General features: G+C 40.6%; 1 protein-coding gene across 1 annotated transcript; it reads right to left on the minus strand.

The window, feature by feature from the left end:
* Positions 1–923: 923 nt before the first annotated feature.
* LOC117372201 (cytochrome P450 2J4-like) lies at positions 924–19,723 on the minus strand. The gene is made up of 11 exons (XM_033967965.2): positions 19,465–19,723; positions 18,287–18,449; positions 15,694–15,846; positions 15,203–15,363; positions 15,058–15,126; positions 14,879–14,983; positions 2,741–2,879; positions 2,585–2,670; positions 2,162–2,263; positions 1,867–2,008; positions 924–1,154 (listed from the first exon to the last, which is right to left on the minus strand). Exons 1-11 carry the CDS (start codon positions 19,624–19,626, stop codon positions 967–969), a joined length of 1,470 nt encoding a protein of 489 aa, XP_033823856.1. The 5' UTR covers positions 19,627–19,723; the 3' UTR covers positions 924–966.
* Positions 19,724–20,110: the final 387 nt, after the last annotated feature.

Genomic DNA, 20,110 nt, shown 5'->3' on the forward strand with positions numbered 1-20,110 from the left:
TTATAATTAAAGGAAGACTAATGCTGGAGCTAAAGTGTTTCTTCCAAATTAAGGGACTTGCTCTTTTCAAACAGAGTGGTACAAAATGGTAATAAATTTAAAGACTTCAATCTATTGACAATTAGAGCTATTTCACACAGCTCTACCTTTATTTATTTTTATTTATTTATCTACCTTTATTTTGAAATAATTTTTTATTCTGGCCACAAGTCACTTACTTGCTTTGCTTGCCGACACCTGGTTTAGATGTTTGTAAATCTGATTGTGATGACATCAGGGCCTCACCAGTCATGAACCTCACCGCACGTCACTGGAACTTCCCCTCTGCAGTCTCCAACATGCGACTGAGAGGGGAAGTGAAGCTAGCAAAATAAAATACAAAGGAGCAACGCACACTTCAGTTTATTTCAAAATGAAAACGTCAAAATGATAAAATTCACATATAAATTCAAAAGAAACATAATACACAAAAGGAAATAACGCATTTTTAACTCTGATACAGTAAGCACAATGTTTGTGAATGTCAATATCACGGTATTTAGTAGTTGTGTAATTGCTTCATTACCAAAGTGTGTCCCATTGTCATTCTCACGAAATTTTATTCCCAGAATTCCCCATCTAGGAATTATTTTTCTTAGTAATTTGTATTGCTACTGCATCTGAGGTATGTTTTGATGTGGGGAAAGCTGCTATCCACCGAGACATAGGTCTATTATCATGAGGCAATGTCTTTTACCTTCTGAGGGGATCAATTCAATGAAATCCATCATAATGTGTTGCACATGCAATAAATCTGAAGGGGCCAACCACAGTTTGATGAGTCCTCAGTATGTCAACTCATTTCATTTATGAAATAGGAGAGCACATTACAGCTATATCACACAGGTAAGTTTTTTTAATATTCCTTCTGAGAAATGCATGTGTTCACTTTACACAACATTTATTGACAGCAAATATGCAGATTTGTCACTGTGTGGCCCTCAGCTCTACTTTCATGTTGTACGGTTTAGGGGTCACAGTGATGCCAAACACCAGCTCATAGTCAGGCTCTCCTGCGTCCTCAGGCCAAATGAACCTAAACTTCCTCAGAAGAGTCACCAAGATGAGGAAGAGCTCCATACGGGCCAGGCCTTCTCCCAGGCACACTCGAGGACCTGGACAAAAATGGAAAACATAAAAGTAGTTTGAATACTGGATCTTTATTGCTTGGTGAGGCAGTCTTACTTCCTGTCGTAATTAGTTTTGATTCTCTGCCAAAATCTGACTGAAACACAAGCCTGATCCAGATTTCCTGCTGTGGTGTCAGGTTGGGTTTGGTTTAGGGTCCAGAACCACACTGTGTCCCTTTGCTGCTGCTGACACTCTACCACCATAGAGTTCTCTTTTTCTCTTAAGACAGAATGTTGAGCTCCCAAGTGAATAAAGTGGCATAATATGTTGTGTGCGGTATAAGGCATGTGAATTAAATCCGCAAACAATGTCCTGAAAGAGTGAAAGGGCCAAGAGAGAGAGATAATATGGGACATTGCCCGGGAGATTGCGTCGTGTTCCAGAGACAACTGCAGGTAGAACACAAGCTCTATGCCAATAAAAATGCACAGAATGTAAAATCCAGGCTGCAACATATCTTTCTTTCAGTGTTTATGGGCCATTCGGGTCAGGTTAGGCCCAGACACGCAAGAAATTTGTGGAGATGCTAGATTATAACATCTATAATGAAAAAAACATGCTTTTATTTTAGACTGTTTTGGCACAAAAGGCACATACTGTGGCTTTAAGGAGCACTGTGAAGTTTTGAGTGCACTACCTTTTCACCCACTGCACATTCACATATCAGTGTAAAATGGTGTGCTCATTCGGCCCTACCAGCAGAGAAAGGCAGGAAGGCTTCTGGTTTGACAAACTCCCCCTTGTCGTTGAGAAAGTTTTCAGGGTTGAATTCATGAGGAAACTTCCACTGTCCCTCCTCACTGAGTGCTGACGACAGGTTGGGAATGATAATAGTGCCCTACGAACAAAACAGAGACATTTTACACGACTAACACATACACAACTTCTTTCTATATACATTAATCTTCAGCCTGCTTAAAAAGTGTGCTTATCCTGACTAAGTGGGCTAAAAACTCAGGTGAGGCTAAGCAAGATCAAAACGTCTACTTACTTTTGGAATGGAGTAACCCATCAGCTCTGTGTCTCTGGTGGACGCATGAAAAACACTCAGAGGGACAGTGTCGGCCACTCGCTGACACTCATGTATCACAGCCTGATGGAGCAACAGAGAAAGAGGACAATACAAAGCAGGCCTTAACCTACAATGTACAGTTATGACAATACAATACATGACATCAACAGAGAACTCGCAGAATGTTGGTACGACTGAATGTGAGTTAGAAGCTGCTGCTTAGCAAAGGAACAAAAACTAATTCATGTAAATTAACCAAAAAAAAAAAAAAAAAAGTAAATGTAGTAAAGGGAGCATTGATGTAATATGTTCGTTGAGGTCTGCATTTCAATTGCTATTTTTCATATACTAAGAACTTTTTAAAAATGAATTGAAACATAATCAATAAAATGTATTTAATACCTGGACATAAGGCATGTTGTGTCTGTCTTCAAAAGTGACAAAGTCCTTTCCCTCCAGCACTTGGTCTATCTCCTGCTGACAGCGCTCTGGGGAGAAGACAAAATAACATTAACACTACCACTATTAAACCCCAAACTGACCAGTCCATCATCTTACCTTGGATTTGAGGCTTGGTCATGAGGTAGAGGAATCCAGTGAGCAGTGTATTTGATGTGGTGTCGGTGCCTGCATTATGTAGATTGAGGCAATTCATCAAGAGTTCTTCTGAAGAAAATGATGTGCCCTCATTGGCTCTCTGTAAAAAAAGATTTGGTTGAAAAGACTGGTCTCTTAAGATATATATTTATCACTTATCACATGGAATGATTCTTTAAAAAAAGTGACAAAGGCAACAGATACCTTGGGGAATAAGCTGGTTAAACTCAAACAACCCTAAATGTGTACCAAAATTAGCTCTGATGTGCCACTAGAGTCAGTACTCTGTCCCATTCTGCTCATGCTTGACATTCTGTCCATAATATAATAAAGAATATGACATTATGCAAATCATCCATTGTCCCCTTTCACAAGCCACATACAGGTTCTAAAAGTCCTGTACATGAAACCTTTTCACCATCACCATTGCATTATTTTGGTGAAATATGAACTATTAATTTGGGAAAATGTGGTCAAATTTTTGAAATCTGTTTTTAAATTCCTACATGTCTGGCTCCACTACCACTTTCTGATTTCTTTAAACAAAGTAGAAGACACACCAGACCTGCTACTTCAAATAATCTAGTTGTACCCTTATAAAGCAGACAATCTGTTTTTTTGGTGCGAGCTGTCCAGCTCTGGAAAACTATACCATCTCATATACGCAATCCTGGTACATACAACTTTTAAAAACATGGAAAAATCATGGTTACTTCAGAATCAAGTCTATGGCCATAATTAATAATACAATTTCTTTGTGCTGTTTTTGTGCTGCCTGTCACCTGTGGCACTGTGCTTGTCTTTAGCCCTGTGTTATTTGTTGAGTTATGTTGTTGTTGTTGTACACGTCTAAGTCTATGTCTGGATTGGTTTAGTCATTACAGGAGATTTGAATGTACATGTGGATAATGTGTTTAACAGAAACACTAAAAAGCTCAGATCTGTTCTTGAAATCTTTGGTCTGACTCAGCATTTCAGCGAGCCCACCTACAACAGAGGACACTCATTTCTTTGACCTGTCTGTTATTCCCAAACCAGCGGCTGGTCCTGCAGTTGTTCGAAGGAGACACATAAATGATAACACAGGTGCACTGTTCATGGAAATGATGCACTTTGAAAATGCCTCATGTTCTAATGTTAATGATTTGTTGAATTCTGTGACTTAGAGTATTCTGAATGTTCTGGACACCATTGCCCAATGAAGGATTAAATGGTTAAAAATAAGTAGAAAGCGACATAGAGGAATGATGATTCAGTCAGGGCACAGAAAAGGAAGTGTCGGAGGGCTGAGAGGGAATGACGCAAGGCAAAGCTCCAGGTTCATTATGGGATTTACAGAGAAAAGATGCACACGTACAACCACAGTTTATGTAGAACAAGGGTGAGGTATTTTTCTGCCATAACAACTCTCATGTCCTGTTTGCAACAGTAAACAGATTAACAAACTCTCCGGCTCTGCTGCCGTTAAAACTAATTTTCACATCTAAGTATAATGAATTTGCAGTGTTCTTTAATGCCAAGGTTCAGGGCATTAAAAATGCTATCATTTCCACAACACAAATAACAACCCAGCACCCACCTAGACACTTAGAGCTGACTCACTTTGCACCTGTAACTGACAAAACTGTCCAAGAGATCATCACCAGTTCATGCTGTGTACAGTGGAACAGTCTTCCCACTTTTGTAAGGGAGGCACCCACTTTTACTACATTTAAAAGGTATTTAAAGGAGTGGCTTAGATCAACTCAAACATGTGAACACAATTCATAATTACTCAGTTTTAGTTTTACATAAAATACTCGACCTATAGGACTTGTACAATACACCTTGCACTTTAGGTTATGTGCAATACACACAGCACTTTCGAACTTGTGCAATACACACAGCACTTTAGAACGTATGCGTTACACTTAGCACTTTAGAACTCGTGCAATACACTTAGCACTTTAGAACTTATGCAATACACACAGCACTTTAGAACTTGTGCAATACACACAGCACTTTAGAACTTATGCGATACACTTAGCACTTTAGAACTCGTGCAATACACTTAGCACTTTAGAACATATGCGTTACACTTAGCACTTTAGAACTCGTGCAATACACTTAGCACTTTAGAGCTTATGCAATACACACAGCACTTTAGAACTTGTGCAATACACACAGCACTTTAGAACGTATGCGTTACACTTAGCACTTTAGAACTCGTGCAATACACTTAGCACTTTAGAACTTATGCAATACACACAGCACTTTAGAACTTGTGCAATACACACAGCACTTTAGAACTTATGCGATACACTTAGCACTTTAGAACTCGTGCAATACACTTAGCACTTTAGAACATATGCGTTACACTTAGCACTTTAGAACTCGTGCAATACACTTAGCACTTTAGAGCTTATGCAATACACACAGCACTTTAGAACTTGTGCAATACACACAGCACTTTAGAACTTATGCGATACACTTAGCACTTTAGAACTCGTGCAATACACTTAGCACTTTAGAACTTATGCAATACACACAGCACTTTAGAACTTGTGCAATACACACAGCACTTTAGAACTCGTGCAATACACTTAGCACTTTAGAACTTATGCAATACACACAGCACTTTAGAACTTGTGCAATACACACAGCACTTTAGAACTTATGCGATACACTTAGCACTTTAGAACTTATGCAATACACACAGCACTTTAGAACTTATGCAATACACACAGCACTTTAGAACTTATGCAATACACACAACACTTTAAAAGTAGTAGTATTCCTCCTGAGTTTATGTTTTTGACTTGGCTTCTGTCCTGCCCTGTATGTATTTGACTGTATTTTGTTTATCTGGTATTTTATGTTAAGTGTGACCATCAACCTGTCCAGGGACAACAGATGGAAATTAGCCTGTGGCTAAAATCTGGCATATTTACATATGTATCTTATGTTCATTAATATGCACTGTCCCTTTTCTAAATAAATAAATAAATAAATCTACAAGCTGCCTCGATGTGTTACCCACAAGATTTCTAAAGTCTGTGCTCAACAGTGTGCTATTACCCCTTGCTTGCATAGTTAACATGCCACTTCAATCTGGAACATTCACAAGAGCTTTGAAAACTGCAGTTATCAAACCTCTCCTAAAGAAGAGCAATGAACAATTACTGACCCATCTCAAATCTGCTGTTTTGGGACAAAGTCCAATAGCCCAACAGCTTATTAACTTTCCCCAAATGAACAACACCTTTAATGTTTTCTATTCAGGTTTTAGACCCCACCACTGGACTGAGACTGCTCTTACAGAGACTAGAGGACTAGGTAGGCATTTCAGGTACTGCACTAAACCAGTTCGAGTTCTATCTAGAATACAGGGAGTACTTTGTTGAAAATGGAAAATGTGTTTCAGATAAAAAGTCCCTGACCTGTGGGGTGCCCCAGGGGTCAATCCTGGGACCCCTGATGTTCAATCTCTACATGCTGCCATTAGGGCACTTAATATGCAACAATAATGTGTCCTACCACAACTATGCAGATCACACTCAGATCTATGTCTCTCTGGCAGCAGGTGAATATGGACCAGTGGATTCACTCTGACACTGCATCAACAGATCAGTGTGTGGATGCAAAACAACTTTCTCCAGCTAAACACAGACAAGGCTGAAGTCATAGTCTTTGGTCCACAGAAACATAGAGAAGGTGTCAACAGTCAACTTCAGTCTCTTTCTCTCTAAAACCTTCAAATCAGGCTAGAAATTTAGGGGTAATAATGGACTCAGGCTTGAACTTTAACAGCCACATCAAATGAATAACATCTGTTGCTTTTTATCATTTACAAAACGTTGCAAAAATCAAAGGTATACCATCAAAACAAGACTTATCCAGAGACTTAACCATGCATTTCTCTCCAGTAGGTTAGACTACTGTAACGGCCTGTTCACTGACCTCTCCAAACAAGCGTTAAGACAGCTGCAGTACATCCAAAACGCTGCTGCTTGGGTCCTGGTTAGAACCAGGAAGTATGAGCACAGTCCAGTGCTCAGGTCTCTGCACTGGCTCCTATGGCTCAGAGAATAGACTTTAAAGCAGCTCTACTTGTGAACAAGTCTCTCCGTGGCCTAGCACCAAAGTACATCTCCGACATGTTTGTGCCACATGAACCATCTCACACTCTGAGGACTTCAGGGACCAACCTCCTGCTGGTGCCCAGAGTCAGGACTAAACATGGGGAATCAATGTTATGCAGCTAAACCCTGGATCAGTCTTCTGGAAGATGTTTATTCATTTATTTGTTTATTTATTTATTTGACTGTGGCAATGCATGTTAATGAACAGACATGATTGAATGAACAGACAGGCCTCTGTTTTGACCATGTTTAAATCCAGGCTCAAAACGGTTCTGTTTAGCTGTGGATATGACTGAAAGGGTTTTATTCTGCACTCTTCTTTTTTAATATTAATTTTATGATGATTATTTATATTTTGGTTTGTTGTATTGTGATTGTTAATGTCTTTCTTATTCCATGAAGCACTTTGAATTACTTTGAGTATGAATTGTGCTATACAAATAAACTTGTCTTTCCATTGTTAAATCTTCTCTATTATGCCATGCAATGTCTGATTCATTGTTTTATACTGCTAGATTATTTTGAGAATACTAGACTAAAAAAGAGCACCGGAGGGGAAACTTTGAAACTGTATAACGGGAGTTGTTTCACACATACATATGTGCTGTCAAATTTGTCCCCTCCTTGTTAGGTCTGAGCCCCTACAGGGCGTAGAGCAGTGGTCGGCAACGTCCGGCCCGCGGGAAAATGTTGGCCCTTTGCCAATTTTTTTTGGCCCGCCAGAGGATTTTGGACTTTTTTGGACCGTTAGTGCGGTATTACGCACGACTAAAAGCCTGTCGTAGTTTAACCATCGAGGCAGAGCTAAATGGCAGCGATGGTCACAAGAAGACAGCATGAGAAAAGAATTTTGATGGAGAGATTTGACGATAACCCTGCTTCCACCCTGCTTCCCAGCCCTGGTACTGTCTGTTTTATCTCTGCATTCCGCGACCCCGGACCCTGGTTAGCACTCTGCATCCTGCCCTGGTGCTGCCCGCATCGTCATCTCCGCTGCGCTCCACGTTCCGCTCCTGGATCCTGGCCCGTGCCTCACCTCCTGCTCACCGCCGGATCAACCCTCAAACTGCACCATTTGTCATTTCTTTAATAAATACTGTAAATATTCCCCGAGTCTGCATCCTTTGGTCCGCTACACCCACCGTTACGACAAATACCAAGTTATGTGGGCACTGCTACGGGCATTCCACTGCCCATGATGTGCATGTAACACAACATTAAAAGCAAACAATGAACTGGTGTGTACATACACCTTCACCAGTCAAAATCGTGGCTAACTGTTTTTGGACATCTGGTGAGGCAAGCGTGCAGACTGCGCGCAGCTCAAGGAATGTGCACCAGTTACGCTATAGCCTTCTTGCACTTCTGTGGTTAGTTATTCAAAATTCCCTATTTTATTAAAATAAATCACTTAATCACAACTGTCAAAATACTCACAGTTTGAAGATTTCTTTTAATTGGGGTGGGGACTTGCTTTTTGTCCGCATGTCAGGTTTTATTGTTCCCGACCTTTGCTCATGTTTGACACAACATAAATCCACTTAGCCATGTCAATTTTAAACATTTTTCATTTACGTTGTGATTTTATCACGATCCTTGCTGCACTTGGCATCATCCAAGTCCTACAGCTCTCCCACAGTCGTGCGTAAAGGTGCAGGTCATTACGGCACCAAATGTGGAGTAAGGAAGCCGTTAGTGCGGTATTACGCACGACTAAAAGCCTGTCGTAGTTTAACCATCGAGGCAGAGCTAAATCGCAGCGATGGTCACAAGAAGACAGCGTGAGAAAAGAATTTTGATGGAGAGATTTGACGATAAGCAATAATTACGCAGCTTCCTGGTTCAAGTAACCGTCTTAGAAAGATTTTATCCTTGTTTAACATTTTAACCACAAAAGTATTAGTTTCAATTAATATCATGAGACAAAGACCTGAATAAATGAGGTAAAAACTTAAAGTGAAAAGTTTTTCATAGCTCTACCCGATACTGTGCGCCTTTAGCATCCATATTACCATGTTCAACAAAGGCATAATTCTTACCAAAACCATAATAAAAGGTGCAAAAGCTTTTGCCTGAGGATTTTTAATTAATTAAACACAGGTTTAAAGCATGGCTGTATTTGTAAAGGTAGATAAACATTAAGAACATAAACGAACTGTTGCTTTCTGTGTAGGCAACGGGACCCTGAAAATAAACATCCATAATTAGTAATGTATTTACATAAATCACAAATATTTGAGTCATGTTAAACTTACTCAGTGAGAATACTGGAATTTCCCCTCTTTAACAATCTTTTTAATGTCGGGTGTTAAAGATGTGACTTTCAGACGTAGGGCATTTTCCAAGTTACTGTTTGTCAGCCTGTTTCTTTCATGAGTTTTAATTGCATTCATAGAAGAAAATGTAGACTCGCAGGTGTAAGTCGACGGGAACATTGTCAGCACATAAAAAGCGAGCTTCTTAACCTCGCCATAATCTTCGGGACAGGAGAGCCAGAACGCGCAAAGGGACTGTGCATTTTGGAGAGCTGAGCGCATTTGGGACGATGTATGAAACTCTGTCAACTGCAGCTCAAACGTTGCCTCGTTTAATGAAGGCAATGTTTCCTTCACAATTAAAGAGAACTCTGGGTTTGCCTGGACACTAAATGGATCACGCACGAAGGCAAGTATTTCTTTGGGGGAAGAATAGTCCTCAAATCTCGAAATGAATTCCCCTAGCACATGTTTAAGAAAATCCACCATTCCTTTTGTCACTTCTTTTGGCGCATGCTTTTTTAATGTTGGGAAATGCAGAAGTCGTTTGGATGTCATGTCTGTCTCGAATAAGTTTAACTTTTTGATGAAAGCCTCCAGCTTTTCTACCATGTCCACAATTGTTTTCTCTCGTCCTTGTAGCTGAAGATTAAGCTGGTTAAGGTGGCCAAATATATCCGTTAAAAAAGCAACGTTGGCCATGAAGGTTTTGTCTTCAAGCTGGGCAAGATGTTCTGTGGCAGGTGCGCTAATTTTTGTTTGAAGAAAGGCCTTGATCTCGTTGAGAAGCGTGCACATGCGCTCTAACGCTCTCCCCTTACTTAACCAGCGCACATCATTGTGCAGCAGCAAATCGCTGTGGCTTGCTTCTTCTGATTCAGTCACAAGTTGCCTGAAAAGACGGTGTTGTGTGCTCGATGTCCCTCAGATGTAATTAATGATGCGCATCACTTTGTCCATTACGGTCTTTAGCTCACCACTCAGCTTGGCGCACAGCACACTTTGGTGGATAAGACAGTGGAGCGCCTGTATGTTTGGAACAATTTCCCTGAGTCTGCTAACCAAACCTCTTTGCTTTCCAATCATAGATGGAGCGCCGTCTGTTACAATGAAATTAATCTTCTCAAGGGATAAGGAGTGTTTCCTAAACTGCTCCTCAAGTTTGGCAAACAGAATCTCACCTGTAGTTTGGCCTTCCAGCGGAATGAGAAAAAGAAGTTCTTCTTGGAATGAGACAGTCTTGTCATCAAAATATCTAACATAAACGCACATTTGAGCCACATCTGTCGCGTCAGTGCTTTCGTCAATAGCCAGGGAATAGTGATCAACTTTACGGAGTGCGCGGATAATATCACCATGTATATCGGAGGACAATACTTCAATTCGGCGCACAGCTGTGTGTGCGGAGAGTGGCATCTGTTTGACAGAAGCTATAAGTGCGTCTGTGGTTTTATCAGTCGACAGCTCTTGCAAAACTGACACCATCACATCCTTCAAAATTTCTGCATCAGTAAAAGGTTTTCCATGACGAGCCAAAATCCAGGATGCCTTAAGTGACGCACTGGACACTTTTTCTTGTGTGTTAAGGCCTCGAACCAAGACTCTGCTCCTCTGGATGTAGCTGTCACAAAGAGCATCAATTTTGACACGCCGTGATTCTGACTTTGGGGGAAAGGACGCACTGAAATTTCCGTGTTTTGTCTCATGGTGTCGTCTAATGTTGTATTCCTTGCAAACGGATATTACCTCGTTGCAGATGAGGCATAAAGGTTTTGCATTCGCAAATCCAGGTAAGATAAAAGCATATGTTTCCTTCCATTCTTCTCTGAAACCCCGATTTTCGCTCTCTACTTTTCTTTTTTGTCCTTTTGATAGCGACATTGCTCTCTTGCTAGTGTATGTTTTGCTAAGACTTTGTAACCCGCCAAATCCGTCGTAGGGGAGAAGGGGGTGGGGTTGTTTCTTGTAATTTATATTATTTAAACTTATATTTATTTTTAGGTGAGTTAAAATGCATGTAATTCATATTTATGTATTTATAAATATATGTAAGCCAATACCTTTACCATCTGGCCCGCCACCTGTGGGCGCTGAAAAAAATTGGCCCGAAGCCAAGCGAAGTTGCCGACCCCTGGCGTAGAGCCTATTGCTTACGCAACGATGAGTGCATGCAGACTTTGACGAAGTTGTGCACGAAGTGCCCCCTGCCCGGACTGCAGTATCTTAGCAACCCATGCCATAGGCATGGGATATGCATATTTGTTCTTGCTAACATCTCATTAATTAATTTTTCTTTGAGCAGGAATTTGACCCCTGAACATATTTAAAAACTCACATAAATTTTTCAGCAGACCTGAATTTTATGCAAAATTTTGTAACACACATATGTGTATATATATGTGTGTGGGTGTGTGTGTGTGTGTGTGTTGTATGGCACCACCTGCAAAAATTAAAATACATTGCGTCAATGGGAGACGTCCCGATGTCAGCTTTGTTGTACAGTTACGAAATTATGTGATGCCAAAAATATTATTATGGCCACGCCCCCTGACAAACTGGAACTTGGCCATCATGGATCAGCATTTTCACTGACGTTGCATTTTAATCAACTCCTCTGAAGGGGCTGAAATTCACTGTACATCATGTAGATAAGTGGGGCATTAAAACTTATCCAATTTATGTTGATACCTATTACAGTTTCTGTGCAGCGAAGTCACAAAATTCCATCGGAATTTTTGCAATTTTCAAATGCCAAAATTTGCTCCCATTTGTGCATACAAAGTCCAATTGGGCTGAAATTTGAATCAGATGTGAAACTTTCTTGCCTAAACCTACTCATTGTGGAAGAAACAAAATTGGTGCGATAGCACTCCCTACAGAATAACAAATAAATTTGCATGGAGGGCAAAAATTTTGTTTTCCTAAAACAAAATTTCATTGGGTCATCCCAATCAATAAAGTCAATCAGACCCATGTTTTTTTTTTTGCACCATGTTGCCATGGAGATGCGCCAAAGTGCCCATGTTTTCAGGAAGCAGAATCCCCGTAAGGCAGCGGGCCCAGACGGTGTCTCTCCTTCCACCCTTAGACACTGTGCTGAGGAACTGGCTCCTGTCTTCACGGACATTTTTAACACCTCCCTGGAGTCATGTCATGTCCCAGCCTGCTTCAAGCTGTCCACAATTGTCCCCGTCCCCAAGAAGCCCAGGATCACTGGACTTAATGACTACAGGCCTGTGGCGCTGACGTCTGTAGTCATGAAGTCATTTGAGCGCCTGGTCCTGCACCACCTCAAGTCCCTCACCTCCCCCCTCCTGGACCCTCTGCAGTTTGCCTACAGAGCCAATCGGTCTGTGGACGACGCCATTAACCTGGCCCTTCACTTCATCCTCCAGCATCTGGACTCCCCGGGAACCTACGCCAGGATCCTGTTTATGGACTTCAGCTCTGCATTCAACACCATCCTCCCTGCTCTGCTCCAGGCCAAGCTCGCTCAGCTCAACGTGCCTGACTCTACCTGCAGGTGGATCACTGACTTCCTGACAGACAGGAGACAGCGCGTGTGGCTGGGGAAGAATGTCTCGGGCACTCGGACTATCAGCACAGGATCTCCACAGGGCTGTGTACTTTCTCCCCTGCTCTTCTCCCTGTACACCAACTGATGACACCACCCTCATCGGACTCATCTCGGACAGCGATGAGTCTGCTTACAGGAGGGAGGTGGACCGGCTGGTGTCCTGGTGCAGCAGCAACAACCTGGAGCTCAATGCCCAGAAGACAGTGGAGATGATTGTGGACTTCAGGAAAGTCACAGCCCCCCTGCCTCCCCTCACCCTGACGAACTCCCCCATCACCACTGTGGACTCTTTCCGCTTCCTGGGCACCTGCATCACCCAGGATCTCAAGTGGGAGCCGACCATCAGCTCCCTCATCAAGAAAGCCCAGCAGAGGATGTTCCACCTGCGGCAGCTGAGGAAACTCAAGCTGCCAGTCCAGATGATGGTGCAGTTTTACACTTCCACCATTGAGTCCATCCTCACCTCCTCCATCACTGTGTGGTTCGCTGGGGCCACTGCCAGGGACAGACAGAGACTGCAGCGCATTGTGCGCTCTGCTGAGAAGGTGATTGGCTGCAGCCTTCCATCTCTACAGGACCTGTACGTCTCCAGGACTCGGGGGCGAGCAGGCCGTATAGCAGCTGACACTTCTCACCCTGGACATGGACTATTTGAGCCACTTCCCTCTGGCAGGAGGCTACGGTCCATTGGGACCAGAACCTCTCGCCATAAGAACAGTTTCTTCCCCTCTGCTGTTTGTCTCATGAACACTTTATAATATCTGCACTAAACTGGACACTTAATAACACCGGTCACTTTAATAAGCCACTTTGCACAGTTGTTCTGATGCTGCTGTTGTACATATTTTCTCCCTTTAAGTATTTCATTTGATTTTTTTAAGCATATCTTTTTAACTTTGTGCATGCCCTTATTTGTATTTGTATTTATTCAGTGTGTTTATGTTGCACTTTTTCACCGAATCAAGTTCCTAGTTTGTGAACTGTGTTCACAGACTATGGCAATAAAAGTCTTCTGATTCTGATTCTGATGTTATCTGAAGGGGAGTGATCCCAAAATTTCCCATTCAGGAGAAAAATATTACCACGATGGAATAACGTGAAATTTGGCACAATGACTCTTCATATCATCCGGATCAAGTCAATTGGACCCATGTCATATGTTACACATGGCGATGCCTATGTTATCGTAATGGGAAAATTTCCCAATTTTTGTACATTTCAAATGAATACAACTTATTTGCTTCATTAAAGAATGTGAAATTTGCACAGTGACTCTTCAGGTCATCCCCATCAAAAAAATATGGGGGCCAAATTTATATTTTGCATGGTGTTGCCATGACGATGCCTCAAAAATCTATGTTATTGCATTTTGTGCATCAACTCTTCCAATGTCTTTTGACTTTGTTTAGAGACAAGTACAATCCAAAGCCACAATAAAACAGAGAAAAGTGGCCCATTAGCACCACCCTTAAGGAGTTCTGGGTGGAAAGAGTACGAAGCATGGCCCGCAAGGGCCGTTCGATGCCGCCTTTAATTTTTTATTGCTTTTACTAGTTCAATATCATACTAGTGGGTTGAGGTAATAGCTGGACCATGCAAGTGGCCCAGGAAGTCCAAGTTCTCCAGGATAGCACGCCAATATGTGTCATTACCAAGAGGTTTGTTGTGTCTCTCAGCACAGTCTCCAGATCCTGAAGGAGCTCACAGGAGACATGCAGGTATACGAGGAGAGCATGGCAGAGTTTTACGAAATTACCTCCAGCTAACCACTGGTGTGATTGTGTCTGACCAAACCACCCGAGAGAGGGATTACACAGATTACACTGAGATTACACAGACACCGCAAACATACTTCATATTTATAAGGAGCACTTGAGTTTTAGCCTACACCTCTGGCCAAATAGCTCCAGTTTAAACAATAAAATAGGCTATAAACTAGATACAAAAAAGTCATTTTAAAAATTAATTAGGAATCAATAAGAGAATAATTAAGGAATTGGATTATGGTGTTGACAATGCCGGGGATATTGATAAGATCAGATCCCATCCTTCAAAAGGACCAGCCACACATTATTGAATATTTTACATGTTGTTATTGAAAATAATTTTAATTGTTTGTTTTTGAAGTACAATGCAGAGTATTCACCTTGTCCATTTCATCCAGGTAGCAGTCGACAAAATCCCGAGGTTGTCCTGGAACTCTGGTCTTCATGTGTTCATTTATTATAGAGGAAGTCATTCTTTTCAATGTCTTTGCCACAAAAACAAGCAAAAAATTTAAGAATAAAAAAAATGAAATAAAAACGTTTCATTTTTAGGTATTACCTGTATTGTCTTAAAACCTTTGTTGAATGGTAATGGCAAGCGGCGAATGCAGGGAAAACTGTCATACAGCTGCAAGAAAACACACTGATCATTACAACAGTGGACTTATGTGTTTATGTTTCAGTACAAATACATGAAAACTCACGAAAGACCAAGATCCATTGATCAGCTTGTTGACCTTAGTGAAATTATTCAAATATTTTATCATAAATTCATCATCATATTCAAATCGCTTTGCAAACAGAACAAGGCAGATCACGTTGGAGGCGATGTTGTGAAACATGACTTGAGCACTCAGGCTTTTACCTAAATGACACAAGACAGACAGATGACTAGAACAGTTATACAAAAAAAAAAGTAAAATAGTTCAATGCTGCATTGCAGTTGTTCTCAGAGGTCGACTTTTTACTATTTTAACTTGAACATTTTAACAGAGACACTCATCTAAAAAAAGTCCTATTTAAAAAAGGAAACATGGCTTCCATTTGCTTGAAACAGTAATGTTGACAGTTGACTAAAAATCAAACACTCTAGGAAAATGTCTCTCCAAAGCCTAACCTCTGTGGATAACTGGGACACAGCATGACCTCAGTACAATATAATGAGTCTTTATTAATATGGGAATTACTGACACACCTGTGTTTTTCGCCAGTTTATTGATTGTGTACTGTAGTTCTCCCAGAATCCTCTGCTCCATCGACTGTTTTCCCAAACCAAAGTTTCTCATGGTCATTAAAGAAAACCGACGATGCTCCTTCCATGTTTGACCGTAATCAGCTAGAACTAAACCTGCACACAATTGTACATAATTCACATGGATTATTAAAGCTGGGGTACCAATTTTTAAACAGTGAAAATAGGAAGTAGGTACTGTAGCTCATCAATAGTATTCACATGCATTTTTGTCAGAGGTGGGAAGAGTAGCCAATCATTGTACTCAAGTGAAAGTAAAAAAAATTATATTACACAAGAATAAGTACAAAGTAGTGTTCCAAGAAAACTTACTACTCAGTTAATAATAATTTAAAGAGCAACTGTCAGGACATAACATCTGATTTATAGTTTAGTTAATGTTAAATAATGCACACAATCTGGTATTTTCAAAGGATAATCACAAAAATGAGAAAAAAAGGCATTATATCTGAAGGGGCAGCGCAAGAAACACAGATGTTCAACTCATTTAATATTGTCGACATTAATCTTTTGTCACTTATAGACTTACAGTGGGAAGAGTAACCAAAACTTAAGAGTACTATTACTTCAATAAAAAGTATTACTCAAGTAAATGTATGATGTTAGAAAAGTACTCAGAAAAGTATAATGGCCCTCATTTACTAGCATTGCGTTAGTGTATATGTGTGTGTATATTTGTGCATACAGCAGAGGGCACTTGGCTTTGGGACTTATGAACCTGTGCCGTGCACACGAGCAGCTGTTGATAAATGTGGCGGGAGAAAACCAGCGTCATTTGAATGAAGTGCCCCAAAATATTCATATTTTAGTGGCCTCACCCCCAGAATATACGTCATGAGGGCACGGAATATGGTCAAATGCTGCATTTATCTGAAGAGGAAATCATAAAGAATTACATAAAAAGAAGAAATATGTAGTCTTGGCTGTAAAATGCAGAAAACAAATATTCTACATTTGTTATTATATAATTTCTAAACATTTTATTTTATTAATTCAACTTCCAAATCATTATTATAGCTTGGCCTACATGAGATACATGTGAGACATGTGTTACAGTGGGATCCAAACCCAGATGCCTGAAATAGCGGAGAGCAGCTCTGGTTCAGGCCGGGCTCAGATGAGTTGGAGCGATAAAATGGCTTTATAGATGCCTTCGGGCTGAACCAAGAGCCAAGTGCATGGAGGATGTCGGTTTCTGTTCTGTTGCTTGAAGAACAGGCGCAGAGGCACGGGGATCGTTCTTTATCGTCAGTTACAACAGGACAGTCGGGTTAAAGGCAGTAGAGCCTCAAGAAGCGAGCTTGCACCAATGTTTTGTGCTACTCAAAGAGTGGGGGTTAAACATTCTATAGGTAAGAAATTTAAAGCACAGTCAAACAATGTGATTGTGATCTTCACTTAAGCAGGGTATTACATATATTGTCCACCAAGACGAGCGGCTCAGAACAAGATATAATGAACTAGACTGGATCTGCGCTTCAATCTGGATCTCCACCTCGAAACCCGGCATGTTCCCCCCAGCACGGAAGACAGGACAGCACAGCCACCCTGTCCAGACCTAGTCCACTGCGTAATGGTCTTGCTTCTCCCGCAAAGAAAACTCTGACATTTCAGGCTGGATCCGCACAACAGTTCTGATACTTGCACCTCGGATTCAGGAGCGCGAAGGCTGGACTGAGACCGAATCTCGGTCTGATAGTTGTCAGTGAGTTGTCCTTTTACAGCAGGGAAACACAAAATTAATTAATTTATGAGAAAACAAAGTGCAGTACTTGGGTACTATGTTTGCTCTGCTCTTGCTGCTAATTTAAATATAAAACCCCATACTGTAGCTTACAGCTTGATTGTGTGTCCCTTCAAGCCTGTCAGTATGGAGGACCCTGTGTGCCACATTGAATGAACTAAAGCAGGGGTGTCACATTTTCACTGAGGGCCACATCAGCAAAATGGCTGTCCTCAAAGGGCCAGATGTAAAATAGATGAAACTACTTTTTAACTTGTTAATTAACCGTTTCTGTATGTATTACTTATTCAAGTTTCAAATATTGCATATTAATTTGCATAGATGTAAATATATAGCTGTGTAACGATATATCTCTTGATAAAATGACATGTTAACCTTTTAATTTACCATATCGAGGGCCACATAAAATGATGTGGAGGGCCACATTTGGCCCCCAGGCCTTGAGTTTGACACATGTGAACTAAGGCTTTCATTAAATTAAGGCCAGAGCCTTGAGCGCGCTCTAGTGACAACAACTGGAGCTACAGGGTTGCTCCAACTGAGGGAAAGGTTTGACCCTCGTTTCATGGAGTTACCCAAATCTGACACACTGATATACTTTAAGGAGTTGAAAGTCAGATAAATAGAAGCACTATGTGATAAAACCAGATAGCATACTACAGCTACAGTTTTGTTTTGTTTTTTTATGTCAGGTTTTGGCTTTTAAATATGCCTTATTGTGTTGTGTTGTTTCTTATGTTGTGTTGTGCTATTAAGATAAAAAATAAAATAAAATAAATAAAAATTAGTAACCTTTTTCTTCTACAATAGCATTGATGTACATGTCCTGAGGTCGTCCAGCAAAGTCCACAGCCTTGTTAACCAGAACCTCCTTCAGAGCCTGGGTCCCACTCACCACCACAGCAGGTCTGGGCCCTATGTACAGACTGTAGATGTTCCCATATGTCATCCTCAACTGGAAACAAACAGAAAAGCACACAAACATGAAGGATCTACTAAGGTACTAATGGCCCCCGAGAAGACTTGTGTTGAAGTTGAAATGGCCCAAAGTGATGAGAGGGATCTGGCAGCTGATCTCCACCCAGAGGTTCCTGCCCCACAGACTTTCACCAGAAACTTTCTCCATCCACAGTTGCCAATAATAAATGAACTGTGACCATGCCAAAAGACTGCAAAAGTTGCTGATAACCTGCTGCTATTTCAGACAGCTATTGTCACCGTGCATGCTAAATATTTGTTTTAGGTTTGTCACATGTTTTATATCGTTAACTTCCAAAGGCAAGCTAAGCAGAGACAGCAACACAAGGTAGACATTTTTGGAAATTTTTTTGGAGATTAAATGTATGTTCTTTGCGCAAAAAAAGAGTTAGCTTTATCATCTTTAATAATCTTCAATAGCAAAATATGGCAAAAACTGACAAAAAGTATAAGTAAGTCATTTATAAAGAGTAGATTCTAGAAAAGTTGAGGTGCATCCTGGTAGAAGTCTGTGGCGTAGGGTCTTCTAGGTGGACTCCTTGAGGATTTAGTTCAATAGATCAGTCGGCTCCTCTGCACATATTGGTTTCGAGTGTCAAGTCTATTATTTATTTTTTGCCTTCAAGTATATACGATTAGGCTCAGTATGAATCAACAGAAAGGTAACAGAGGAACCTGGAGTCTGCAATGACCACTATTTGAAAACCTAATGCTCCTGCAGGCATTGTTGTGAAAATTCCAGTTTTGATACTTGGTGTGTTATTGATGCTGAAAAATATTTGGTTCTTTTAGTTTTTTTCATGCATTTTTTTGTCTAAAGAGATATCTATTAATATTACTTTTTATTAAAACGTTAACTGATTGTCATGTATATGGGCCCCCTTCAGCATGAGCAAAAGACTCAGCAGCCAGTTGCCTACTTTTATTGTCCCACTGTGATGAACCTGCCCACAGTACAAATATAAGAAGGTAGTTTTGAATAGCACACCTACCGATTCAAAGTACTTCATAGGGTTGTCAAGGCTTAAGTTCAGTGCATTCCCTAAAAATGGCAGAGCAAAGGGTCCAGGAGGGAAGTTTTTGGGCCGTCGTGACCTGAACTGAACGAACAAGAAGCAGAGACATATCCACAAGAGCAGCACAGACACAAACATGGTGAGAGCAGAGAGCAAATAAGGACTGGGGTAAGCTGAGGTTGAGGTAAAAACAGTGGTTTCTTTAACTCCGCCTCTAATGATAGTGGACTTTACACCTGATGTAAAGTAGGAAATGATTAATGAATTTAGTAACAGGGTTTGCAATGTTTGGAGGCAATTGCATAAGACATATAGTTTATACATAATATTAATAATTTGCCATTATATTACAATCAGATTATAACAATAACTTCTGTTAAAGAGTGCATTTACATGCACTCAAGTATCCCACTTAAGTATTTTGGATATAATGTTTGCTAAGAAAGTTATGTTGTGTGTTTATTACCAAAGCTTGTATTTTACCGTGAATTTATGTAACAGTTTTTTGTTTTTTTTACTATGTTTGAAATCTACAGAAGCCCCAAGTGGCACCAACAGCTAAAAAAATTAATTAATTAATTAATGTCAGAAAATCACACAGTTATTAATAATCAATTGTCAC

This window comes from Periophthalmus magnuspinnatus, chromosome 6, assembly GCF_009829125.3.
Source record: "Periophthalmus magnuspinnatus isolate fPerMag1 chromosome 6, fPerMag1.2.pri, whole genome shotgun sequence".
NCBI classification, from domain to species: Eukaryota; Metazoa; Chordata; class Actinopteri; order Gobiiformes; family Gobiidae; genus Periophthalmus; species Periophthalmus magnuspinnatus.